The 27,543-nt window shown below is 42.7% G+C and overlaps 2 protein-coding genes across 10 annotated transcripts in view; one reads left to right on the forward strand and one right to left on the reverse strand.

Moving 5' to 3' along the window:
• Positions 1-27,543, forward strand: part of ACACA (acetyl-CoA carboxylase alpha) — a 285,383-nt gene that overhangs the window by 12,739 nt on the left and 245,101 nt on the right. The window lies entirely within an intron of this gene.
• Positions 6,004-24,871, reverse strand: C18H17orf78 (chromosome 18 C17orf78 homolog). 5 transcript variants are annotated; one of them, XM_032319461.1, is made up of 8 exons: positions 24,660-24,871; positions 22,058-22,254; positions 20,731-20,817; positions 19,774-20,019; positions 11,628-11,780; positions 10,544-10,668; positions 9,809-9,925; positions 6,004-6,537 (listed from the first exon to the last, which is right to left on the reverse strand). In XM_032319461.1, exons 2-8 carry the CDS (start codon positions 22,113-22,115, stop codon positions 6,460-6,462), a joined length of 864 nt encoding a protein of 287 aa, XP_032175352.1. In that variant the 5' UTR covers positions 22,116-22,254; positions 24,660-24,871; the 3' UTR covers positions 6,004-6,459. The 5 variants fall into 5 exon arrangements, with proteins under 5 accessions (XP_032175352.1, XP_032175349.1, XP_032175350.1 ...); XM_032319458.1 differs by lacking the exon at positions 6,004-6,537 and having other exon boundaries at positions 9,435-9,925; XM_032319459.1 differs by lacking the exon at positions 6,004-6,537 and having other exon boundaries at positions 9,435-9,925; positions 24,808-24,860.

Raw genomic sequence — 27,543 nt, forward strand, 5'->3', positions numbered from 1 at the left:
AGCTAGCCCACTGTGGCCGAAGCTAGAGTAAGGGAACAGTGAGGGGAGATGAGACTGGAGAAGGAGATAGGCTAGACTATTCAGGACTTTAACAATCTTGTTACAGATTTGGAGCTTGATCCTGATAGCATTGGGAAGCCACTGAGTGTTTTTTTTTTTTTTTTAAAGATTTTATTTATTTTATTTGACAGAGAGAGAGATCACAAGTAGGCAGAGAGGCAGGCAGAGACATAGGGGGAAGCAGGCTCCCTGCTGAGCAGAGGGCCCGATGCGGGGCTCGATCCCAGGACACCGAGATCATGACCTGAGCCTGAGCCGAAGGCAGCGGCTTTAATCCACTGAGCCACCCCAGCGCCCCTACTGAGTGTTTTTTTTAGCAGAGGAGTAACACGATCAAATTTGCATTGTTGAAAAGCCCATTCCGGCTACAGTGTGGAGAACTGCGTATAGATTAAAGAAAGGCAAGAGAGCAACTATGGGGAGATAGAGGCCCTCATGGTAGTTTAGGCCAGCAACATGCTCCTTAACCTATTTGTTTTCCTAATGTTACTTTAGCAGAAGACAAAGCTTTTGTTCTTACATAACAGATGTGCTTGAACTGTTAGCTATTACTACTGTCTACAGTTAGAGGACAAAGGTTGAAACTTAATCCAGCAGGAAGAATGAGCAGGTGGAGGGGAAAGGATTTCATTGAGAGGGTATGGGAATCAGATTATTTCCTACCGGAATAGGAAGGAGGGAGCTGAAGGGGTAAACAGTGGCATCACAACAGAGAGAAAAAGAGGCCATGGTTCCCTAAAGAGATGTTGTTCTGGTACACGGACTGTCTGTTCTGCCAAAGTTCATCTTCCCTGTGCTTAGACAAGTGAAAATGTTGGGCAAATGTACTTTATGGCTTACCCTTGGCTGCTCTGTGTTTCTTAATGGAAAATAGGCCCAGGAGGTTAGCTATCCGTGCATGTTGCAATTCTCTTCAACACATGGAGGCGCGCCTGCGTGGCACAGTCGATAAGCATTGGCCTTCAGCTCAGGTCATGATCCCAGGGTTCTGGGATCCTGGATCCTGGGATCGAGCCCCGCATCAGGCTTTGTGCTTGGGGGGGAGCGTGCTTCTCCATCTCCCACTCCCACTGCTTGTGTTCCCTCTCTCACTGTGCCTCTCTCTGTCAAATAAATAAATAAATAAAATCTTTACCAAACCAAACCAAACAATCGAGTCATCACAAATGCCTAGGGGAAAAAAAGATCTAAATCATCTTTTTTTTTTTTTTTTCAGATTTTCTTTATTTATCTGACAAGATCACAACCTGAGCCAAAGGCAGAGGCTTAACTCTCTGAGCCCCCCAGGTGCCCCTAACTTTTTTTTTTTTTTTTTTTTAAAGTAGGCTCTGGAGCCCAGTGCAAGGCTTGAAGTCTTAATCCTGAGATCAAGACCTGAGTTGAGATCAGGAGTCAGATGCCTAACTGACTGAACCACCCAGGCACTACCCCCGTCCCCCGCCCAGGAAGATTCATCATAAAAGAAATAAACTGCTGGGGCGCCTGGGTGGCTCAGTGGGTTAAAGCCTCTGCCTTCAGCTCAGGTCATGATCCCAGGGTCCTGGGATCGAGCCCCGCATCAGGCTCTCTGCTCTGCGGGGGAGCCTGCTTCCTCCTCTCTCTGCCTGCCTCTCTGCTTACTTGTGCTCTCTCTCTGTCAAATAAATAAATAAAATCTTTAAAAAAAAAAAAAGAAACTGCTATCTGGTATTATAATGTATATAGTTTATAAGTCTTCAAATTCATTGTCTCTTCTGTTGAATGTTTGGTTTTTCTAGAGGGCAATAAGGACTTTGTAGTATAGGTCGCACTGTTTATTCTTCTTTTCTAGTACATTAGGGAGCAATCATGACCTGAATAAATCCTTGGAGAGTCTTCGGGACATCATCTCACTCTGTAGAAACCATGACACTATACTTCTGAACATATCCTTCTGCATCCCGTTTTAAATTTTAGAAAATAGACTTAAAATAGGACAGAATTTTGCTGTTATGTATGTATTTCCCCCCTTTGGGCCAGTAATACATAATGGACTTCACATTTGTTTACATTTGCTTATTTTCATTTATTTTTGCCCACTTTTTTAGAGGCTGAAGTTAGCGACTTTGGCCACTGGGTGGCGCAAATCCACAAGCATCTGATAAAAGTTTGTATATTCCAGCCCAAGGTACGCCCATTGCTACACTCTACCACATGAAGGAAAATTAGAAAAAAGGCTTTGGGGACGTGGAATCTAAATATAGACACAGATCCAAGTTCTCTAGGAATTCAGATTAAAGGAAATTTCTGGTATTGATGACTGGTACACCAGGTCACTGAACAAGGAAAAGGAAAAAGGAAAGTGTTAGAATAACAAGAAGAGAAAGATGAAGGGATAAAGAAATATGAGAGAGAGGGAAAAAAATAAGTCCAGAGAGATAAATCCAAGTGTTACCAACAGTTCCAGGAAGGCCTCTCATTGGTTTGCATTTACCTGGTGACCAATAGCAGCTTTGATTTAAAGTAAAGCTTACCTCATTTTCTTCTAGGAAGTCAGTTATGCTCCCCTCAGCTATCCATTTAGTGGAGTGACATTATCAGCATATGTTCTGAGTGTCTGCTGTGCACATGGTGCTTTGTCAGGTTCAAAGTAATATAGACGTATACAATGTAACACAGCAACTACAGGCTTCAGGACTAAGGCAGTATACAGGAAGAGGTAATTGCCAAATTGGGGCAGGATGTGTGAACTCCAGAAATAAAATCCCATCTGAGTGTGAGGCAAGGGGGAGCCATAAGACTGTCAACCTGTCCAAAGCAAAGAAAAAAGAAGGGTTCCTGGCTTCTAGTCATAAGTACATATAGCAACTCTTCCTTGGAAAATGTCTATTTCTGGGCATAAACATAGGGAAAGTGCTTTGGGTCAGAATCTGCTGAACACTGCTCAAAGAGGCTCTAAAATAAGAAGGATAGGGGTAGATGATGATTAGGAGAGAACCATCCTTAAGTCCTCTCTCTGATTAGGGATGCTAATGTCCTCCTCAGGTCTTCAGAAGTTCAGACTGTCCCCGGTTGCTTTGATTTTTGAGATCACATGTATATAAATGAATCACAGGTTAAAAATAAAGAAATGGCAGGGTGCCTGGGTGGCTCAGTGGGTTAAGCCTCTGCCTTCAGCTCAGGTCATGATCTCAGGGTCCTGGGATAGAGCCCCACATCTCTGCTCAGTAGGGAGCTTTACCCACCGCCCCCCCCCCAGCACCGCCTGCCTCTCTGCCTACTTGTGATCTTTCTCTCTGTGTCAAATAAATGAATAAAATCTTAAAAAAAAAAAAAAGCAATGCTCTTTAAAAAATAAAGTAATGGCAAAACAGAATATAAAACTGTTTTGTATTTTAAGTCTTTATATTGAAGAAAGTTATGATTTTAACACACAATCGCAATAATTAAAGTGATTCAGCAATACCTTTAAGAGTTTAAATTAGAGAGTTCCTGTGAATGTGCCTTTTCTGTCCTAAGCAATTACCCACCTTAATCTTTGGGTCTATCAGAAAGTTTTAGGGTGACTTAAGCCTTTCAAAAAGATAGAATGACTTCCAAGTTTCTCAATGCTAAGAATTGGAAAAAAAGCACAACTTGATATTTGTGCCAACTGGGGGCACTTGGCTGGCTCAGTCAGTAGAGCATGTGACTCTTAATCTCAGGGTCATGAGTTCAAGCCCCATGTTGGGTATAGAGATTTCTTTAAAAATAAAGAAAGAAAAAGTTAAGGGTGCCTGGCTGGCTCAGTCAGTAGAGCATGCGACTCTTGATCTTGGGGTTGTGAGTTTCAGCCCCATGCTGGGCATAGAGATTACTTAAAGTTTTTAAAAAAAATCTTAAAAAAAATAACTTACTTGTGCCAACTGGAAACACAGCAGTAATGTATTAAACAAAAAAGGACAGGTTTAAAATGGTATGGAGAATATGATGTGATTTGTGAAACGTGTCTTTACAGTGTCTATAAAGAGATACATCCAAGTGTTAACAGTGGTTATCTTCGGAAGGTGGGATTAGGTATCCCTTTTTTCTTGTTTTTTCGTTTATTCTTTACACCTTCCAGTATTTCCTAAAACTTGTTGTAATGAGAATGTCCTTTAATGATCAAAAAACAAAGTGTGGTAACTTAATGAGAATAAATTTGCAATAAAAATCTTGCTGGCAAAAAAAAAAAAAAAAAAATCTTGCTGGCTTGTCACTTCCCAGAGGACTAATTGGCACTCCTTAGAAATTGTTTTATCAAATTGAATCTGTAGCTGAGTCTATGGTGGTGACAGGGAGAACTGTGTCTTGCTGTAAAGGGATCTGCAGGCTAAAAGTTCACATCCCAAACTCCATGTAAGAGTTCTCCCTTCCCTTCTGCTGTCTCTCCAGTCTCTCAGTTTTCGAAGATCCCCTACCAGTAAGTGAATGTGGGATTCAAAACTGTTAACTAATTAGGGAGTCAGAAAATCCTCAGAAAATGCTCCATCAGAGGAAACAAGTTGTCCACAAAGCAAAATACTCACTTTTTAAAAAAATTTTTAAAGATTTTATTTATTTATTTGACACACAGAGAGAGAGATCACAAGTAGGCAAGAGGCAGGCAGAGAGAGAGGGGGAAGCAGGCTCCCTGCTAAGCAGAGAGCCTGATGTAAGGCTCGATCCCAGGACCTTGGGATCATGACCCAAGCTGAAGGCAGAGGCTTTAACCCACTGAGCCACCCAGGTGCCCCTAAAATACACACTTTTGATTCCTTCAGTGAATTTCTGTAAAATCAGTACAAATGTTACCCAAATTACAGTCTTGCAGAAGATTTAAGAAATGTAAACTTTGCCACAGTTTTCATCTCCTGGGGAACCTCATGTTTCTGGATTAAAGGACATTCTGTGGCGGTTGAAGCTGGGAAGGGTGGAGATGAATGTAGGCATCAGTCCTAGACCAAGAGCTTCTAAGTATAGAATGTTTGTAATCATCCTCCCTAGTGGTCTTGGGAAGGAGCAAGCTTTTTCCTCCCCTCATATCATGGTTAGACCCAACCACAGATGGCAGGATAAACTGGAGGCAATGTTGTGAATCCGTGTGAGGTGAAATAATATACTCATTTATCCAAATGGCACCCCCAGTGCTCTGTCCTCTCCACCTCCTGTATTTCAAAACTATCATCTTCCATGCTTTGTATCTGTTCCATCTCTTCCAGGCTTAGCTTGATAATAAATTGGGGCTTGGAGCAAGATATTTTCCCCTGTTGGTATAGTTTTTAGAACCACTTTTTGGGGGCAGTACCTGATGGGAAAGGGAGAAGAGTACAACCCATATGTGGTTTTTTAAACACTTTTTTTTTTTTTAAAGATTTTATTTATTTATTTGACAGACAGAGATCGCAAGTAGACAGAGAGGCAGGCACAGAGAGAGGAGGAAGCAGGCACCCTGCTGAGCAGAGAGCCCGATGCGGGGCTCGATCCCAGGACCCCAGGATCATGACCTGAGCCGAAGGCAGAGGCTTAACCCACTGAGCCACCCAGGCGCCCCCCCATATGTGGTTTTTACAGAGAACTAAGAAAACAGAATTAGTGACAGTTACATCTTGCCAAAATGAAATGGAATGGTTTCAAGACTCTAATACTACGAGCAGGACGAGTCTTATCCCACCTGCCAATCCCTTTTCCTAACCTGTTTCCTTCAACAACCGCTGTTTCTGCTTCTTCGCCAGACTCTCACCTGAGCAGGTCAGACTTGACTCAGAGTGTGCCTTTGTAAGAAAAATCATCCATCATCATTTTGTGTGGAATCAAAATGTTCAAAATGTATGCAGCTACGCATTGTGGTTTAGGGTGTAATGTCAGGCCCACTTGAAGAGTTGTGAGTTATAGGAAACCTCATATTTTATGCAGTCCCTTCTGGACTGCATAAAAGTCCAGAAGTCTGGACTTCTGGAATGCGTAGCGTCATGTTTCCCTCACCAGCCTGGGAAAACAGGAACCCCCACCCTCAGCCAGCCGAGAGCCAGTGGGAGTGAATTCAGCTGTGAGGAAACAGAGGAGCTCGTAAACGGTGCCACACTAGTGGCTGCTTTGCTCCTTGGAGGCTGTGTGTGAACCGTTTGTCAAAGAGAGCAATAGGTCCATTCATAGTGCTCAGAGGGAAGACTTTTTGTTCTCATTAGATAGGATGCAAAGATTCCTGTTTTCCGTGATGGGTGAAGTGAATCTCAGAGGCATGTGGCTAAGACAGTAGTAGTGGCATGAAGGTAAGCCTGACTGCTAAGCCCAGGCTCTTCCTAAATTGGCCTGGCATAGTGTTTGATTGTAATGTCCCTGCTGAAAATAATGAGTGAATTCAGAACCTGCCAATACTGGTTAATAACAGGGAAAAGACAGTGCGGTATCCTTCATTCAATGTGTGAAGCAGAGAAGAGCTTTTCAGAAGTATGTCTCGTGGATGATAGTGATCCTTGCAGCTTTCCTTGGACTTGAGGAGTTGGGAGCGTCTTGTCCAACCTAGAGATTGAAAGGAAATGAGTGATAAAAAGGATGCACATGGGTATTCCTTCATGTACCAACCCCATTTAATTCCAAGTACATATCATTTTGCCTCTTTGTTACCCAGAAATTCTAGGAAAAGTTATTGTATTTACACAGAAAGTATCAGCAAGGTACACTTATTTATGCATGAGAACCTACAATTGGTTGGACCCTATAACCCAGTAGCAAAGAGCCCATCCACCCCTTGCTTGACCTGTTTGCCTTGAATGGAAAAGGCGCTGGGTATGCAGGTACTGTGGATCCCCTTAGTACAGGGATTCTGTTTCATTTCTTGAATCCGACCCACACAGCCTCACTATGTTTGAAAAGAGATGGAGATCTGAGTCTCTGTGGACCAAATGTTTTTTTACTAATCCTGTTCTACTCTTTGTGTATCTAATTCCACGTCCCATCTGATTTTCTGTGTTCTTTCTAAAGGCTTAAATTATGAACATAGAATGTGACCCTCTTAAAGGTAAGGAACTGGATGTATAGAAAGCTTTCAGTAAAATTTTAGTAAGGAATGAAAGACCTGGGTTTCATTTCTGTTTCTACCAGCTGTTTGTTACACAACCTCTCTGAGCCTCAGTTTAAGTATCAATAAAATGTGGATACCTGCTGTAGCTACCTCCCACAGTTTTTGTGGGCTCAAATGAGGTAATGTCTATAAAGTTGCTCATTATTCTTTTTATCAATTCTTTTATGATTTGGTAGTTTCTTTTGTTGGTAGGAGGAATTCAATCAGTGTTGCTACTACGTCGTTATCTCTAATTCTGGTTTTTTATTCCCCTTCAGGCCTATTTCTTCCAGTGTTCAGTAGAAATGATAAGGCAGAGTGGAGTAAAGAACTAAACATACGTCCTGTGATTAAATCATACCAATTTACATGAGCTCATTATCCAGTATTAGCAGAAACCAGATTATAGAAAATAGTAACCTAGACCAGAGATGACAAATAAATTGGCATTGGATACCTGGAACAGTGTGATAAGAAATATTCTGATGCTGTGGCTAGATAGAAAGAGTGCTATGCTTCGGTTTCAAAAACTGAGATATAATTCACATATAACATTGTGTAAGTTTGTGTATAGCATGTTGACTCCATACATTTTTTTAAAAAAGATTTTATTTATTTGAGAGAGAGAGAGAGAGAGTGAGCGAGCATGAACAAGGATGGGGGGAGGCAGAGGGAAAAGCAGATTCCCCACTGAGCAGGGAGACTGACATGGGACTGGATCCCCGAGATCAGGACCTGAGCCAAAGGCAGACACTTAACCAACTGAGCCACCCAGGTGCCCAACTGCATTCATTTATATATTGCAATATAGTTATTATCCTCACACCTGTATCATGTCATAATAATTACCAGTTCTTTTGGTGGTAAGGACATTTAGGATTTAGTCTCTTAGCAGTTTTGAGGTCTGTAATACAGTCTTGTTGACCATAACCACTATTCTGTGTGTTGGATCTCCAGAACTCACTCCGCTTCCCGTGTACTGTGCATTAATATGTGCAGTCGACACAGAATTAAAGAGTAGGCGCATATACCATCCTGGACTGGATCATCTTTGATGATCCATTCTCATGGGTCTCATTTGAGACCCATTCTCAGTGCTCTAATTCTGCAAAAGTGGATTCCTTCTTTAATTTAATTTTATTTTTTCTAAGATTTTATTTATTTATTTGACAGAGAGAGAAAGAGAGATCACAAGTAGGCAGAGAGGCAAGCAGAGAGAGGGAGAAGCAGGCTCCCCGCTGAGCAGAAAGTCCAATGCGGGGCTCGATCCTAGGACCCTGAGACCATTACCTGAGCCAAAGGCAGAGGCTTTAACCCACTAAGCCACCCAGGCGCCCCTAATTTTATTTTTTAAAAATATTTCATTTATTCGTCCATTTATTTTAGAGAAAGAGTGCAGCTGCGGGGAGGAGGAGCAGAGATGGAGGGAGAGGGAGAAAGAGAAAGAATCTCGGGCTGACTCGGCTGAGTGAGGAGCCCAGCGCGGGGCTCAATCTTACAACCCTGAGATCATGACCTGAGTCAAAACCAGGAGTTGGTCACTTAACCAGTAGTGCCACTGAGGTGCCCCCCTCGCCGCCTTTAATTTTGAAAGTATTGGAGGCCTCATCTTAGTGAGTGTTGCGGATGTTGTAGAGAAGGCACACTTCTGACAGGGAGACTGGATTTAAGGGATCTGCGCTGTAACAGTGGTGTTGTGTCTGTTTTAAACACCAAAGGGTGGGCGCCTGGGTGGCTCAGTGGGTTAAGCCGCTGCCTTCGGCTCAGGTCATGATCTCAGGGTCCTGGGATCGAGTCCCGCATCGGGTTCTCTGCTCTGCGGGGAGCCTGCTTCCTCCTCTCTCTCTCTCTGCCTGCCTCTCTGCCTACTTGTGATCTCTCTGTGTCAAATGAATAAATAAAATCCTTAAAAAAAAAAAAAAAAAAAGTTTAAAAAAAAAAACACCAAAGGGCAACATGAGCTTAGGACGCTTGGGGAAACCAAGGGCCAGAAGGAAAGAAGCTAGTTGGCCAACTATTCAAACTTTGCAGGGCGTTGTAAGAGTTAACCAGGGGCAAGGATGGGTACATATTCTGTGGGTTCTGAACTCTGACATTTTGACAATTTTAAGAAAAAGACAATTTTAAGAAAAAGAATATGAATTTGAAGAATACAAAATTTAATACAAGCTTCATACAAGTCCCGTGCGTCCTGAAGTTTAAACGTCATTAATTTCTTTTTTTTTTTTTAAAGATTTTATTTATTTATTTGACAGAGAGAGATCACAAGTAGGCATAGAGGCAGGCAGAGAGAGAGAGAGAGGAGGAAGCAGGCTCCCCGCTGAGCAGAGAGCCCGATGCGGAACTCGATCCCAGGACCCTGAGATCATGACCTGAGCCAAAGGCAGTGGCTTAGCCACTGAGCCACCCAGGCGCCCTAAACGTCATTAATTTCACAGTAAATCCACCTCTACTTAGGGTTATTTAAAAAATCTTAAAAAATAAGTTTCCTGGCCCCACTCTAGACATTTTGAATGATTATAGCTGGGTCTCAGAAATAATATATTTTCAATAAATACTCTATTATGTTAAGGCTGGGCTGATGTGAGGAAAATAAAACAGTAATACAAATACCTATTTCCTGACACATAAAAGAAACACTGATAAAGAAACTTCATAAGTGAAAGAGCACTTATATATGAACCTCATTTTCTCCAAGCAAATGACATAAACCATACAGAGACCACTTTCCTTCTTGGGCTGAGACTCAAGCTGGGATTCAGCTGTCCCAGGTTGCTGGCCTGCCTTCCTTTGCCTTCTCCATAACCGCTGGCCTTGGCATAGTTTTCTGGTTCCCCGGCATTGACTCTGAAGGAAAAAAGTGACTGGTGTTAATTTTAGGTAGCTGGTATGCATTTGGTTACCTTCCAAACCTCCTGTCAGCCCATTTAAAGAAAAGTGTCATTTCTAAAGAAAACACTCTGTCTCATTGGATCCATCCTCTGTAGAGAATGTCCAAGTACAGCAGGGGTCAGGAACTCACATTCAGCAAGCTACGCCAATGTGCCAGGTGCCTTTCACTCAGGATCTTAATTAACCTTCAGAAGCACCATAAGAGGAAAATATCATTAGTCCCATTTAACAGATGAGCCAAATCTTATTGGAAAAGTCAAGCAACTATCTCAAAGCCACTCAGCTAGTGAATGTGAGTGGCAGTTCTATCCAAACCCCAAAGTCTGTGCTTTTTTCATTATGTGAACCTGCCTCTGGAACAGAAGAAGAAAGTTTTTATAAACATTTTTTTTTTTTTAAACTAAGCTCCATACCCAGCATGGAGCCCAATGCAGGACATGAACTCTCGACCCTGAGATCAAGACCTGAGCTGCGATCAAGAGTTAGGTGCTTAACCACCTGAGCCACCCAGGCAGCCCCAGAAGAAAGTCTTTATAGATCAAATCCAGGGACCCAGTACATCCACAGACTTACAGGGCACGGGACTTCAAAAATGACAAACACTATAATGGCAACTCCACTCAACAACAGGGTGATAGCAATCAGAAATTTGGCCACAATGCTCCATTTCTGCCTCTTCTTTAGGTTCTCATCTGTGTCTAAAAGGAGAGAGAGGAGGAGAAGAAGGAGAAGAGAGAACCTGAGAGAGGGAAGAGATTGATACTCTGACTTGAAGTTCTAGATCCCCAGACTAACAGGGGTCCAGCCTGATGCAGAGACAATAGGCTGAATTTTCAATTCAGACTCAGAGTCAGGGGTGGGGTGGGCCTCATGGACTCTGCTCTAACCTCCTTTCAGCCTCTTCCCAATGAGTCACCCTCCCTGGGATTTGGGATTGGCCATGATCAAGTAGGAGTGACTCTTGCATTGCTCTCAGGGGAGGAGGGGGATGGGTACGCAAGAAGTTCTGAACTTGTCTTTCACCAGCAGCACCCTCTCGGTCTTTCCTCTTGTGCTCAGACAGACATACTCTGTGAGATCAGAAAACCACCTCTCCTGTGCTTCGCTTGACTGTATTGTGGAGTAGGAGGAACAAAGGTGATTTGGCATTTCTTTTGGGTCAAAAGGCAAACTTAGGGATAAATGCCTTACATGCATCTTGTTATTAGTAATCTTATATTTACATCTCTCCCATGAGAACTGGGATGTAAGCTAAACAGAATTCGAGTCCTGACCAATTTAGGGAGAGCCATTTCCTAAAAACAGTGCAGATGAAAGCATGTACTTGGTTATTGTCCTCATTGTGATGATGCTTAGTGTTTAAATGTTGTCCGTCTATACACACAATGGCTAGAATCCCCACCACACAAATATGATTCATTCTGTCCCCAAAAGTGGCCACAAGCTCATTTGTGTAAAGGAGGTAAAAGATTATTAATAGTGTCAAACTACATACACTGCTGAGACCTTGTTTAGAGAAGAAATGGAATGATTTTCTGATGTAAAATCCATGTAATTTCTCAGCCTCCCAGAAAATCCTAGAAAACCCAAACTCATGTTGAGGCCAAAAGTGTTTCTTTTCCTTTCTATTCTTGTCTCACCCCTATTTATTCTGTACCTTCTTTCAAAGGGCTAGAAAAATCATCAGTACTTGTAGTTTTCTCTCCTTCTTTATTCCCAGGAGATATGGAGGTGACAGTGGTAGAAAAAGTCTCCAGTGCAGCCCTCATCACCACACAGACCTTACATCGGGAGATCCCTGGTAAAAAAGCTATAAAACAAGAAAGAAACAATGAAAAAAAACAACTGAGAAAACGTTATCCTGCCTTTGTTTTACCTGAAGAAACCCTATTTCTACCGAGCTGATATTAAACTTCTAATGTGGCCCCGTTGATCTGTCCATAGGTTTAGGGAGTAGGCACAAAATATGCCAAAAGTAAATGAGGATAGAGATAATAATAAGAGATATGGATTAAATCCCCAAGGAGGCCTTGACTAATGTAGGTTCAAAGTGAAGGAGTAGACCATATCGTGTTTGTTTATCATTTTTAAGACTAATAATAATGACGGAGGGTGTAACACTGTTGAAAGTTTCCTTCTTTAAAAAAGTTGGCTCCAAAGTCCAAGGAATAATGTGAAATACCATAATTTGCCTTAATGCTTGCTGCAGGTCTATCTAACTGAAGTCTTAAGTCAACTTCTTTGAGAGATGTTTGGGGAAAGCAAGAGAAGTGGAGGAAGGAGAGACCACCCAGCTTCATGTGCTCCTCAATTTCATTCTTTTTTTTTTTTTTTAAAGATTGTATTTATGTATTTTACAGAGAAAGAGACAGTGGTAGAGATTGATAGAGAGAGAACACAAGCAGGGATAGTGGGGGAGGGAGAAGCAGGCTTCCCACTGAACAGGGAGCCCAATGTGGGGCTCAATCCCAAGACTGGCCTGAGCCCAAGGCAGACACTGAAGGACTGAGCCACCCAGGCGCCTTGTCAATTTCATTCTTTCAGAAAGCAAATTTTTAAGTAGGCTCTGCCCAGCATGGTCCCCAACATGGGGCTTCAACTTATGACCCTGAGATCAAGACTTGAGCTGAGATCAAGAGTCAGATGCTTAACTGACTCAGGCATCCAGGCAACCCAGAAAGTAAATTTTTAAAAAAGATTTTGTTTATTCACTTATTTGAGAGAGCGAGTGAGCACGAGCAGGGGGAGGCACAAAGGGAGGGCAGGGAGATGCTCAGCAGGGAACCTGATGTAGGACTCCATCCCAGGATGCTGGGATCATGACTCGAGCCAAAGGCAGACATCTAACATGCTGAGCCACCCAGGCGACCCCCTTTGAATATTTTATTTAAGAAAGTAAATATATATTTTTTAAAATATTTTATTTATTTATTTGTCAGAGAGAGAGAGTATGTGCGCACGCACACACAAGTAAGGGGAGTGGCAAGAAGAGGGAGACCCAGGCTCCCTGCTGACCAAGATCCCAGGACAGCGGGATCATGACCTGAGCCGGAGGCAGACACTTAACTGACTGAGCCACCCAGGTGTCCCAAGAAAGTAAATATTTGTAAATGAATATCCATTCTGTACCAGGGACTGCTTCAGTACTTTGGATATATCTGTTTGATACATTCTAGCAAAGGGACAAGGAAGGCGGAAGCACAGTTGAGCAGGGACAAGGAGAATCAGACAACTGTAAATACAGTAAACTTTGTTTTTTTCTTTTTAATATTTTATTTGTTTATTTGAGAGAGAGAGAACAAGTAGGGGGAGTGGCAGGCAGAGGGAGGGGGAGAAGCAGACTTCCTGCTGAGCAGGGATAGCCTGACACAGGGCTTGATCCCAGGACCCAGGGATCGTGACCTGAGCTGAAGGCAGACACTTAACCAACTGAGTCACCCAGGCGCCCCAACTTTATTTTACTTTAGAAGGGGGTAAGTGCTACTGAAAACAAAAACAAAAAAAAAAACTAAAACCAGAGCAAGGTTAGGGAGCAGTCTGGGGGTGTAGGTGGGCGGTGGCTGGGCAACCAGCAATGCAAGCTGGTCTCCTTGAGAAAATGAGAAGTGAGGCAAGGCTTGAAGAAGATAGGGGATTAGCTAAGCACAGGCCTGAGAAAGCAGTGATGTAGGCAGAAGGGGCAGCTCTGGTAAAGGCCCTGAGGCAGAGTGAGTCTGTCTGACATGTTACGGTTTTAGGGGAGAAGCCAGGAGGGCAATGAGACTGGAATGGAGTGAACACAAGGTAGTTGGAGATGAGGAAAGTTCTAAAGGAAACAGACCTGTATCAGGAGCCTCATAGGCTAGTTTAAGGACTTTGGTTTTTGTTCTGATTAAAATGGGGATCCAGGGATGCCTGGGTGGCTCAGTCAGTTAAGTGTCTGCCTTCAGCTCAGGTCATGATCCCAGAGTCCTGGGATCAAGTGCCACATTGGGCTCCTTGCTCAATGGGGAGCCTGCTTCTCCTTCTCCCATTCTACCTGCCTGTGTGCTCTCTCTCTCTCTCTCTCTCTCTCGTTATGTCTCTCTCTGTCAAATAAATAAATAAAATCTTAAAAGAAAAACAAAAACGGGGATACATTGCAAGGTTTTGAGCAGAAAGAGTGATGGATGACTTTGTTTTGAAAGGACCAGGGCACCTGGATGGCTCAGTAGTTGAGCATCTGCCTTCAGCTCAGGTCATGATCTCAGGGTCCTGGGATCGAGCCCCACATCGGGCTCGCTGCTCAGCAGGAAGCCTGCTTCTCCCTCTCACATTCCCCCTGCTTGTGTTCCCTCTCTCGCTGTCTCTCTCTCTCTCTCTCTGTGTCAAATAAATAAATAAAATCTTAAAAGAAAAAAAAAAAGATCACTGAGCTGCTGTGTTAGAAACAGACTGTAGCAGGGCAAGGGTCAAAGCAGAGAAACCTGTTAGGAGGCTATTGCAGAAATCCAAATGAAAGATGCTCACGGCTCAAACCAGCTGTGGAAGTGTTGAGACACAGTTGGATTCTGGCCATAGTCTAACTAACTAACTTCACTTAGCTTGAGACTTGACCTAATCCAGTTCAGACACTGATTCGTATTTTGTTGCTAATGATCTCTTAATCATTGCTTATTAAATCAAGGTCTGTAAGTCCTACTTGACTTGTCTAACTTACTTTCCCAAGTCTTAAGTCCATGTGAAATGGTAGTTCTTGACTTCAGAGGCCAACGGCCACAGTACCAGGCACTGAAAGTGAAATTACAGAGGAAGAAATAGTTCCTGCCTTCAGTTTAATCAGGAAGACAGTGTTGGCAAAGATAGGCAGAGATAGAGAGCCAACAGGTTGAAAAGGAAAAACAAGGAAATTATATGAAGTAATTTCCAGTATGGTGCCAGTCAGTTCTCTGAAGTAAAAACATATGTGTTTCTGAGACAGATGAGATGGAAGATAAATCCCATTTTGGACAAGTCATATAAGTTCTCTGTGTTTTGGCTTCCTTATTTGTAAGATGTTATAATGAAGTAATTCTTGGCCTACCTATTTCACTTCCAAATAAAAATGAGGAAGCAGGTGTGAAAACACTTTGCACACTGAATGATATTATGATTGAAAGAAAAGGAAAAAAACCTAGTGATCCTCTAGTAGAACTGTGCCCTCGAGCCACAGGGATAATGGTATTTCAATGTGGCATGTCTTCCCACCTCCTGGGAGCCACTGTTTCAAAATCTCCTTAATAGGCTTCATCTGTCAGTGTATTTTCAGTTCTGCCTAAGCTTTGAAATTAATGTCCATCTATGTTGGCAGGTGTTTTAGGTCTCATCTGCTAGGTAACTGAGCATTAAGGTGGAGTACATCTGTAATAGAACCACTGCATTCCCAGTGACAATGGAATTACAATATTAGTTTTTTGTTGGCTAAGGATATTTGAGCAAGAATGCCCCCCTTTCAGGGGATGTACAAACTCCAAATCTATGAAATGAATAACTTAGCAGATGATGCTTTGCTTTATTACAAAATAATGTATTTTAAATAGGGAACATTAGGTACAGTATATTTGAGTGGAAATCTCCCTTGGAGATTATTCTGTACGAATACCAGCAGGTTGAAAGCTCTTATTTGAGTGGCCTTACATATTGCTGTTGAGTTTGTGCTTCCGATCGAAACCTCCCTTTATATATGTAGAAATAATGTCATCTAGTCAAATCTCTGGTTTGTAGCTGTAGAAACTGAGCACTGGAGAAATTAAGTAACTTGTCAGAGATGATAACTAATATCAGAATAAACACTCATTTGATGTTATTCCTCCTACACCCCAGTTTCATATGGGGAAATCAGTTCGCACTCATCATGGGGCATCTGGGTGGCTCAGTGGGTTAAAGCCTCTGCCTTCAGCTCAGGTCATGATCCCAGGGTCCTGGGATCCAGCCCCGCATTGGGCTCTCTGCTCAGCGGGGAGCCTGCTTCCTCCTGTCTCTCTGCCTGCCTCTCTACCTACTTGTGATCTGTCTGCCTGTCAAATAAATAAATAAAATCTTTTAAAAAAATCAGTTTGCACTAATCAAATTCCAAGGAGCCTAATCTATATACAAAAATGACATTAAAAAAAACTTATATAGGGGCGCCTGGGTGGGTCAGTGGGTTGGGGCCTCTACCTTTGGCTCTGGTCATGATCCCAGGGTCTTGGGATTGAGCCCCATATCCGGCTCTCTGCTTGGCGGGGGAGCCTGCTCCCCTCCCCCCGCCTGCTTCTCCACCTACTTGAGATCTCTGTCTGTCAAATAAATAAATAAAATCTTAAAAAAACTTACATAGGAGAATGTATCCATCAAACGGATCAGGTAGGATTTTTTTCCTTCTAGGTACCCTGTTCTAAACATATGCATTCTTTTGAAATCTAATTAGAAATTCTAGATTTAGGGGCACCTGGGTGGCTTAGTTTTTAGGTGTCTGCCTTCAGCCCAGGTCATGATCCCAGGGTCCTGGGATCAAGCCCGGAGTTGGGATCCCTGCTCAGCAGAAAGCTCGCTTCTCTCTCTCCCACTACCTCTGTTTATGTTCTCTCTCTCTGTGACAAATAAATAAAATCTTAAAAAAAGAAATTCTAGATTTACATAGAATCTGAACAATAGGAACTAGATGGTATAAACTATACCATAAGTGAAAAAGACCCAATGAATCATCTCTGTTCACCAGAAAGAAATTTGGGGATATTTATAATAGAAGATCTTTTCATTGACCTAATTCCATAAACAGTAACAAATAGTCTCCATCTGACATTTTTCTACATTCCATGTTGAACCACATCTTCTTTATTTTTTTTTAAAGATTTTATTTATTTATATGAGAGACAGAGATCACAAGTTGGCAGAGAGGCAGGCAGAGAGAGAGAGAGAGAGAGAGGAGGAAGCAGGCTCCTCGCTAAGCAGAGAGCCCAATGCGGGGCTTGAGCCCAGGACGCTGGGATCATGACCTGAGTCAAAGGCAGAGGCTTTAGCCCTTTGAGCCACCCATGTGCCCCTTGACCCACATCTTCTGATGACTGTGTTGTAGTACATTATCATCCTTCCAGTTTCAAATTCCTACTTTGCTCTGGGAACATTTTCATAAACTGTCTTCTGATTGCTTCTGGGACATCCTCTTGTGCAGACTGAGAGTGTGGTATTTTCAGAGGGCATCTCATTTATGACCTTGTATATTTGACAATTTATTTAATTTGTATTTCTACGCTTCTTGGTATCTCTCACATCCTGGTATTCAGTGTAAATTTAAATTCAGAATGGGAAGTTTCAAACTTATAAATGGAATGATATTTCAAAAGTCCATTCATAAGTTGGTTGTTTGGAATTCATCATTATTCCATAGAAATGTGTCATGAATGTTGATTAGGTCCACAAACTAGCCAACAAACATCCATTTAATCTCTTTGCACAGCTCAAGTAGTACTGGGTATTAGCTTACATTCTGCATTCAGGAACCAACCACCATGCCATGAAGGAAGGAGGAAGAAACGTGCCCAGGGCAAATTTTTGAATTAGGTCAGGTTGATCTCTGGCATCCCTCCACCTCCTTAATCACCCAGTTTCCCTTGTCCCAAATTTCTAAGAACTAGTGTCCTTAATTGTCTGGACTCCTACAATGCATAGCACTATATCCAAGAAAAATTCATCCTGCACAGAGTGCTCTAGACTCCAGAGTGACTTAAATTCACTAATATTGACATCTGCCATTGGTGCTTCAAAGGGGTGACTCCGGGGGTGTGTGTGTCATGTGTTAGGTAAATAATCTGGTTGAATTACTTTATATTAATATTGGGTAACCAAAACCCCCACATGCTGTCAGAATTTTTTCAGTTTTTAATAAGAGTTTGTTTTTCTTCCCCACACAAATTGTTACCATATGAACTTTAGAAAGTACAATAAAGGGAACAAAAACATTCATACCATGCGAGGATATATAATTTACTATACCACACATCCCAAGAATCTATCCACTTATTTCCCAATCTCTAAACATACTGTAGTTTTTAAAGTTTTTTTCCCCCCATTATTCTGCCTGGGAACTCCCCAGTTTCTCTAAAAGTGTCAAGTTTTTTTTTTTTTTTTTTTTAAGATTTTATTTATTTACTTGACAGAGAGAGATCACAAGTAGACAGAGAGGCAGGCAGAGAGAGAGAGAGAGGGAAGCAGGCTCCCTGCTGAGCAGAGAGCCCGATGCGGGCCTTGATCCCAGGACCCTGAGATCATGACCTGAGCCGAAGCCAGCGGCTTAACCCACTGAGCCACCCAGGCGCCCTAAAAGTGTCAAGTTTTATTTTATTTTTCCAGCAGTGTAGCAGTAGCATCTAGGGGATTGCCTGTATATAAAGGGAAACTGCCAAAATCTGCTTGACAGAAAGAATGGGTAGGGGGAGGAAAGGAGGGCAGAACAGAGAAATTCACCTGATGTCAAGAACCATTGCCCTGGGGCACCTGGGTGGCTCAGTGGGTTAGGCCTCTGCCTTCGGCTCAGGTCAGGATCTCAGGGTCCTGAGATCAGGCCCCACATCGGGCTCTCTGCTCAGCAGGGAGCCTGTGTCCTCCCCTCTCTCTGCCTGCCTCTCTGCCTACTTGTGATCTCTCTCTCTGTCAAATAAGTAAATAAAATCTTAAAAAAAAAAAAAAAAAAAGACCATTGCCCAGCCGCTTAGGGGGAACAGGCATTCCTTCCCTGGGTGGAAGGGCAAAATGGAATCACTGGGATGGAGGGTAATATAGCAGTAGCTGGCAAACCTTTGATGCAGAAGTTCTACTTCTTGGAATTTCATCAGGTTGATAACTTGCAGGTACACAGAGAAGAATGGATAAGGTCATTGCTTGCAATATTGTTTGTGTTTATAGAAGATTTGAAACCAAAATATCCATCGATAGGGAACTTGTGGAATAAATTATAGTACAGGGGCACCTGGCTGGCTCAGGTGGTAGCATGGGACTCTTGATCTTGGGGTCATGAGGTTGAACCGCATGTTGGGCTTAGAGATTCCTTAAGGAAATAAAAAAATATAGTACAGGCATATAAAAGGAGTACTGTACAATTTTTGAATAAGACAAATTTATACATACTGATATGCAACAACCTGTACAATACATTGTTAAATGGAAAAAAGGTATAGAATGGGGTGTATGGTATGATACCATCTAGGTTTTTAGATATGTACATTCATATGTGCTCAGAGTAGGAAGGAAATTCAGCAAGTTGGTAATAGCGTTCCATAGAAAACTAGAAGACTGAGAGACTGGAGTAGGAGGGAGACTGACTTTTCACTATAAATCTGTGCTGTTTAAATATTTTACTGTCTGCATTCAAAATTAATTCAAATAACCATTATCAAAAGAAGACCCATCAGAAATGGAAATCACATGAAAATCCCAGCATTGTCAGGGTTAGAGGGCCCATAGAGATTAAAAAACTGACTTTCAGGGTGCCTGGGTGGCTCAGTGGGTTAAAGCCTCTGCCTTCGGCTGAGGTCATGATGCCAGGGTCCTGGGGTCGAAACCTGCATTGGGCTCTCTGCTTAGCAGGGAGCCTGCTTCCTCCTCTGTCTCTCTGCCTGCCTCTCTGCCTCCTTGTGATCTCTGTCCATCAAATAAATAAATAAAATCTTAAAAAAACAAAACAAAACTGACTTTCAGAGAAGACCCAGGTCTGCCCAAGGAGAGGATAATCCATATCCTTGAGTCCGTAGCTACTACTAAGCCCCACCCTGCTTCAAGGATGTCAATTAAAAGTCAGTGCCTATCTCCATCGCATTTTCCAGTCTCACCTTGGCCTGTGAGAAGGGATCCAGTCTGAAACTTGGTTGTGGAGGTTAAGTGACAGTTTGGGGAGGCAGTGCTGTTTCTGCGGGGAGCAGTGATGACTCTCAGGTTCTTCAGAGTCTGCTTGACCTTTGACCCTTTCTCTGAATACACAAGGTTGACTTTGACTTTGCTCCCAGACCCAAAGCACTGCAGCGTAGCCACAGTCTGATTTTGAATGAAGGTAGACATTTTGGCTTGTGCCTGAGCCTCTGGAAGGAGAAAAGCCAGATAGAAAAATGAAGCTGGTTGTTAATCTGAATGGTACCCAGCTGAATATCTTCCATTCGTGACCCCTGTTAAAACTCCACTGCTGGGGGTGCCTGGGTGGTTCAGTGGGTTGAGCCTCTGCCTTCGGCTCAGGTCATGATCTCAGGATCTGGTATCAAGCCCCGAATTGGGCTCTCTGCCCAGCAGGGAGCCTGCTTCCCCCTCTTCTCTCTCTGCCTGCCTCTCTGCCTACTTGTGGTCTCTGTCAAATAGATAAATAATATCTTAAAACAAAAAACAAACTCCACTGCTGTACTTGCTTCTCTTTAGTTCACTTCTTCCTCAACATTTGGTTTGGTCCTAAGTGTAGAAGCCCTGCCTTTCCTCCTTCCTGCCATGGGTCTCATGAAGATAGGTGTCTGCAGTAAATTCAGCCCAGGGAAAAGCTTCGAGGTTGTCTTCTCCAATGCAGAGAGGGTTACACGCTACCTCCTTCTCTTTCTTGGCCCTCAGCTGTTTGATTGATACAGCCATGCCTTAGTTAATAAGTGTTAATTTAAAAATTGGTTTCCAGAAACCCTCTGGAGGGGACACATATTTTTAAAATCGGATATTCGAGATCTGGGATAGGAACTGGGGAAGACAGTCCTCTTTTAGGTGTAAAGATTTTCTGGAATGGCAAGGTGATTTTTCAGGCAGGGCCCATTCCCTACCTTGCGTGAGCACATCCCCGGTTCTTCTCACATCCTTTGGGAAGAACCCAGGCAGCTGTTCCACATGGCAGCTGCTATCTCTGAGCCCTGGAAACAAAAAGAGGAAAAAGGTCAGGACTTACAATTTATTGGGTATGTTTAGAATTCCAGGTACTGGAGAGGAGGGTGCAGAAGAATGCAGTCCTTTCTCATCAAGCTGTCAATGGGGGAGCTCAAACACTATTTAAAAAAAAAAAAATTAAAAATATATACAAGTAGGAGTTAACCTTGTACAAGGAAAACTGAGAACCAATCCATTACACTTAGGGGAGAAAAAAGGTGAATGCGAGTTAAACAGAATTATAAGTTAATAAAAAGACTAATCAACCCAATCCTTCAAACGCTGCTTGTTATCTCTTTTCCTTCTTGTTCTATCTGCCTTCTTATATTAGAACTTTTGAAAATTTGTTCAGTATAACTCTGAACAAGGTCTCTTAAGGTTTCCATGGAACCAAGGACTTAGCTTATTTATGCTTTTTGGCACATAACTCACAGGATGTTGTGAGTTTTCTTCATCCATTAAATTTGTTATTGCTGCCCCTTGAGCTGTTTGGCCATAACTCTGATTAGCTAATTTTAGAGATGAACTGTTCGGACGCCTTGAAAAAACATGTTTTAAATAAACAGTTATCAGAGAGCAGCAAATGGTGCCATTCCAGCCTACCCGCCCCCCTTACCCCTCCTTACCCAAGAGCAACCCCATCTGTTTGGATGTAATACCTTAAAAAAGGAAGACAGCGTCTTATGAGGGTTATGAATTTGGGAGTCGTAGGTGTTGATAATACTGAAACTGTGACAGCACCCTCTGGTAAAGAAAGTCATCTAACAGTGAGAGCACTTTCAATGTTCCTTACATGAATAAGACAGAAGAATGCGTCACGACATTCTCTGAAGCCTCTCACCATGGGGTGCACCTGGGAGGCCAGTCTGTTAGGCTCAGGTCATGATCCCAGCGTCCTGGGACAGAGCCCTGCTTCCAGGGGAGTCTGCTTTTCCCTCTCCCTCTGCTCCCCCCCCCGGCTCATGCTCTTTCTCACTCTCTCAAATAAATCGTAAAAAAAAAAAAAAAAAAAAAAAAAGTGTGGAAGGGAGGGTAGAATTCTCATCACGGAACAGCTATCTCTGAGTTGAAATAAGTTATAATCCTACCTAGAAGCAAGAAAATACATGGGATGACTTTAAATCATCACCTGCTGAGTATTGGCTGTATCTCAATCTGGTAGAATAGTCCCCCATATCCTAGGTCTCTCTTTGGATTTCTAAGATATTAGACTATTGAAGTACTTACCTTTCTTGCTGACATCATAGGACGTAATGATTAGGCTGAAGACCAAGATGGTATCCATCTTAGCTGGAGCACATGCTCACAGCCCCTTCGTCTTCTTGCTAGGGGCTTGCACTGCCCTGGAACGAATTTTGACCCTGGGAGAGTCTGGTTCCACCCTAATTATTTTTGCCGCATTTCCTGAAGACTTAGGAATAGAGCTGATTGGGGAGAAGACCAAATGAGCTTGTTAATGATTGACTCAAAAAGTCTTCCTCCGACTTCATAGCTGGTGCCGACATAAGGAACTGTAATTACCTAGAGGTTTCCCTAGAAGGACATAAACACCCAGTGATATGCTTTACAAACACTTGTACATGGACACATAGACATTCACATGCATGCTTGCTGACACGAGCACATAGATTTATTCACTGACATAAAGAGATGTAGAGATTGGGGCGCCTGGGTGGCTCAGTGGGTTAAGCCGCTGCCTTCGGCTCGGGTCATGATCTCAGGGTCCTGGGATTGAGTCCCGCATTGGGCTCTCTGCTCAGCAGGGAGCCTGCTTCCCTCTCTCTCTCTCTCTGCCTGCCTCTCCGTCTACTTGTGATTTCTCTCTGTCAAATAAATAAATAAAATCTTTAAAAAAAAAAAAAAAAGAGGTGTAGAGATTTAAGGGAAGTGACTCAAGAATAGAGCGCGCTTGGGTGGCTCAGCTTATTAAGCATCTGCCTTCAGCTTATGATCCTAGGGTCCTGGGATTGAGTCTTGCGTTGGGCTCCTTGCTCCGCGAGCGTGCTTCCTCCTCTGCCTGCCACTCCCCCTAGTTGTGCTCTCTCTCTGACAAATAAATAAATAAAATCTTTATTTTTTTAATTAATTTATTTATTTTTAAAATTTTGTTAGAGAGAGAGAGAGACAGAGCACAAGCACAGGCAGACAGAGTGGCAGGCTAGAGGCAGAGGGAGAAGCAGGCTCTCTGCCGAGCAAGGAGCCCGATGCGGGACTTGATCCCAGGACGCTGGGATCATGACCTGAGCCGAAGGCAGCCGCTTAACCAACTGAGCCACCCAGGCGTCCCTAAATTTATTTTTAATTTTTTTATTTATTTACTTGACAGAAACAGAGAGGGAACAAAACTTAAAAAAAAAAAAAAAAAAAGAACAGAGCAGGAAACCAGGACCGAATGAGTTAGTGGACTACACTGGAGAGAGTACAGGACTAGGAACTGATAGACTTGAGTTCCAGCATAAGCCCTGTTATTAATATCACCTCGAGAAAATTCCTTGACATCTCTGAATCTCTGTTTTCTCCTCTCTAACTGGAGAATTCTGACCATAGTCTCTAGAATTTATTCACAGCTGTACATATAAACTTTAGCTTAGATGTATCTACCTAGTTTTGCAAATTTTCACACCCAGGAGTAGACCACATTGCCATGGCTATTGCACTAGGTAAGTGATACTGTCTGTGATTTGGGAAGGTTTTCCTAGACAGATAACCATTGTTGAAGAGTTTTCTAACTTTTAGCAGAGAGTTTACATCTAGTGTAACACTCTGTAGACTTTGTGATTGCATAACTAGACAGATCATACAGCAGAAATGAATATCTTTTTAAAAAAATATTTTCTTTATCCATTTGACAGAGAGAGACAGCGAGGGAACACCAGCAGGGGGAGTAGGAGAGGGAGATCAGGGAGCCTGACATGGGGCTTGATCCTAGGACCTTGGGAGCATGACCTGAGTTGAAGGAAGACGCCTAATGACTGAGTCACCCAGGTGCCCCCAGAAATGAAGATCTACGCAGATCTGCTGCTGAAGTCACGAACCTCTGCAGTCTTTCTACTCACTCTAAATTTTCTTCATTGGAGCCAACATAGGTCTGGCTATGCATAAGAAGGTCTTGGAGCCTGACACTCTGATAATGATGTGAAGGGAGCTTGAGTCAAGGGATTTTTCATGAGGGAGTTCATGAGATCTGAGTCAAATTATAATTTATTTTTAGAAATTTTTAAAAAAGATTTTTATTTATTTATTTGACAGAGATCACAAGTAGGCAGAGAGGCAGGCAGAGAGAGAGGAGGAAGCAGGCTTCCCGCTGAGCAGAGAGCCCAATGCGGGGCTTGATCCCAGGACCCTGGGATCATGACCTCAGCTGAAGGCAGAGGCTTTAACCCACTGAGGCACCCAGGCGCCCCAAAATTATATTTTTAAATATTACCCTGTTTCTTGGCATTTTAATTCAGGTTGAAATCTGGCTAAATTGAATTCAGGGGAAATCTTGATGGGGAAACAGAATGGAAAGAGATGTCGCCAGAGGACAGCATGTTGCCCCAAATGTGGAAGGGCTGAGCATTCAGTCACAGTGCCTTTCACCCTTTTGCTCAACAAGTATTGTGGGCCTACTGTGTGCCAGCCGCTGTTCTAGCAGTGAGCCAGACCAAGCCTATGTTCACATGAAGTGATGGGAAGCAGACAATAAATATAACTGGAAAGAAAATAGTGCAGAGGGCTAATGATAAAACACAAATGCAAATACAAGATAATTTAGAGGTTATGGTAGATGTGGTGGAGCAGCAAACAGGTGGTGAGGTGAAGGACATCCGGCAGAGGTTACACTTACAGTGGTCAGGACAGACTTCTCCGAGGAGGTGACATCTGAGCTAAGGAAACCAGGAGAGTGGATGGGTTAGAAGCCAATAGAAAAGAGTCTTGCGGGGAAGGAATTAGGTGGTCAAGTGCAGAGAGGTTATGTAGAATAAAGACAGTACCAGTGGGTCTGACAGGCTTGTGACAGCAGTTCCAGCGGAGTGGCGGAAGCCTGAGAGGGCTGAGAGGGAACTGAAGCTGAAGTAGTGTACATAACTTTTTCAAGGTGTTTTGCTGCGGAAGAGAACAGAGGAGCAAGGCCACTGAGTGGAGGGAGGCTAAATGCCTCAGATCTCTATTGGCCCAGGGCAACCCTGTCTTATTCCTTTATTCCCTCCTACAACTGCCTGATTCTCTTAGCAGGGTAGGTTGTTAGGGGAAAGAATAAAGGGCTTCATTGCCTTTCATGATTTTTCCTTACTATTTCCTTAACATGATTACATGATTCTCTGCTCCCTTATGATATCAGACAGTACCCCCCTTCTGCTTATTTGAAATATTCTGTAGATTCTTTCCTTCCAAATGCCACGTTACGGTGCTGCCCCCTTGGAGCAGGGATCAAAACGGATCTAGGGTTCACTATTGTCATTCTGTGTCACAAGGTGGCAGAAAAATTCACTCTTCCCAAAGGAAACCTTGTGCTTGGACAAAGAAAAAGAGGAAGAGTTTTCTTTTATCAATTTTCAGACCCTTCCATTTTCCTTTGTGTCTCAAAAGCCTAAAAATCAGCCTGTGTGTTGGTGTGGCTATACTGTGGGATACAGAGAAGCAAGAGAGCTGCATTAACAAGGCAAAATATCTGTGTCTCTTTCTGTACTACTAGATATTTTGACTGGTTTTCGAAGTGTTTAGAGTATTTGTAGGGGAGAGGATTATCTCCCCTGATCTCCTTTCCCCACAGCAAAGGTTTCTAATTTAGGAAGGAAAAAAAGAAAGGCTATAACATAGGTGAGTTTTCTAATTGTGCAGATAAGAGATGTGACTTGAAGATAATTAGAAACTAGGACTGTGGCGCCTGGGTGGCTCTGTCGTTAGGCGTCTGCCTTCGGCTCCGGTCATGGTCCCAGGGTCCTGGGGTTGAGCCTCACATTGGGCTCCCTGCTCAGTGGGGAGCCTGCTTCTCCCTCTCCCACTCCCTCTGCTTGTGTTCCTTTTCTTGCTGTGTCTCTGTCAAATAAATAAATAAAAAAAAGAAAGAAAAAAGAAACTAGGACTGGATGGATTAATCAGGGTGGGTCTGTGGGAGGAGCACTTGACAAGCCAGGAGGTTTACCTAGGTTCTAGATTATGCTCGGTAATTGACTGAATCCCTTTGGGTAAGTCACTTAACTTCTCTGGCCTCTATTTCAGTTTCTTGAAATGGTTAGACAAGTTGAATTGAAGGCCTCCTACAGCTCGAAAATTATTATCTTAATACCGTGCTCTGCTCTCTTTCTTTTAAAAAATGTGTGCTTTGGGGTTGGTTGGTTTAGTTTCCTTTAAATTCTTTTATTGTGGAATGCATCACACATATAGAAGAGTACATATAACATAAATATATTTTTAATAATAACAGTAATAATAATGGGAACACTATTCAGCCATTACCCTAATGTAGAAATTGAACATCGTCACTGTCCTATAAGCTGTTTATCTTCTTCTTCATCTTCTTTTTTTTTTTTTTTTAAAGATTTTTATTTATTTATTTGACAGACAGAGATCACAAATAGGCAGAGAGGCAGGCAGAGAGAGAGGAAGGGAAGCAGGCTCCCCACTGAGCAGAGAGCCCGATGCAGGGCTTGATCCCAGGACCCTGGGATCATGACCTGAGCTGAAGGCAGAGGCTTTAACCCACTGAGCCACCCAGGTGCCCCAAGCTGTTTATCTTCTTGTGATATACAAGTGATTACACTTTTTTCCCTCCTCCCAATCATTATTTACCCAAGCTTTTTAAAAATAGTGAACAATAGATTTTTTATTTTTGCCTGCTTTGAACCTAAATAAATGTAATCATTTTTTATGTTTTTTAAAGTAAATTATGTACAACACAAAATGGATATTACCTCTCTTCATGACCTCTCCCAGTCACTACCTACTATCAGGAGTAACCGTTATCCAGACCACACACGAGTTTTGCCTATTTTGAACTCTGTATAGCAGGAAACATACTTTTTACCTGGATTTTTTTGCTCAACACTGTACTTGTAAAATTCATCCATACTTCATGGAGCAACAGTTTGTTCGTTCTACTTGTTTTGTAATAGTGCATTGTATGAATGCCTCACAATTTATATACCTGTTCCACTGCTGAGGCACATGGGGTTGTTTCCAGTTTGGGGTCATAATTAACAATGTTCCCGGGCACATATGAAAGTTTCTCCAGAGTATAAATTCAGAAATGGAAGCTGGGTTATAGGGTAGGCAGGGTATGTTCAGCTTTACTAATTAATGCCAAACTCTTTTCTAAGACGTTGTCCCCGTTTACACTTCTGTCTGCAGTACATGAAAGTTCCTGTTGTCCCATGTCCTTGCCAAAGAGGCCAAAGAGCCTCTTCAGTGCAGTACAATCATAGGACTGAACAGGGCTCAGCCCGCTGACCCTTCAGCTGGTTTTCAGAAGCCCAGGCCACAGTCACTTCTCCTGTTTACTTGCTCCATCCAAATGAGGGTAAAGGATTCAAATGATTGCTAGTTCTCTGATCACATGCTCTGTTACTGGGAATATGGGCCTCGGGTGAGTGGGGTGGTGATTTTAATAACATAGTCATTCCTGAATGAAGTGAGCATCCATAGGATACTTTATTCTTATACCGAGCACTTGTAGGGGATGGAAGGAGGCACAGAAGGGAAAGGGGAAGCAGTATCTTCAGCGAGCTTAT

The sequence above is a fragment of the Mustela erminea genome, chromosome 18 (assembly GCF_009829155.1).
Source record: "Mustela erminea isolate mMusErm1 chromosome 18, mMusErm1.Pri, whole genome shotgun sequence".
In the NCBI taxonomy this organism is placed as follows: domain Eukaryota; kingdom Metazoa; phylum Chordata; class Mammalia; order Carnivora; family Mustelidae; genus Mustela; species Mustela erminea.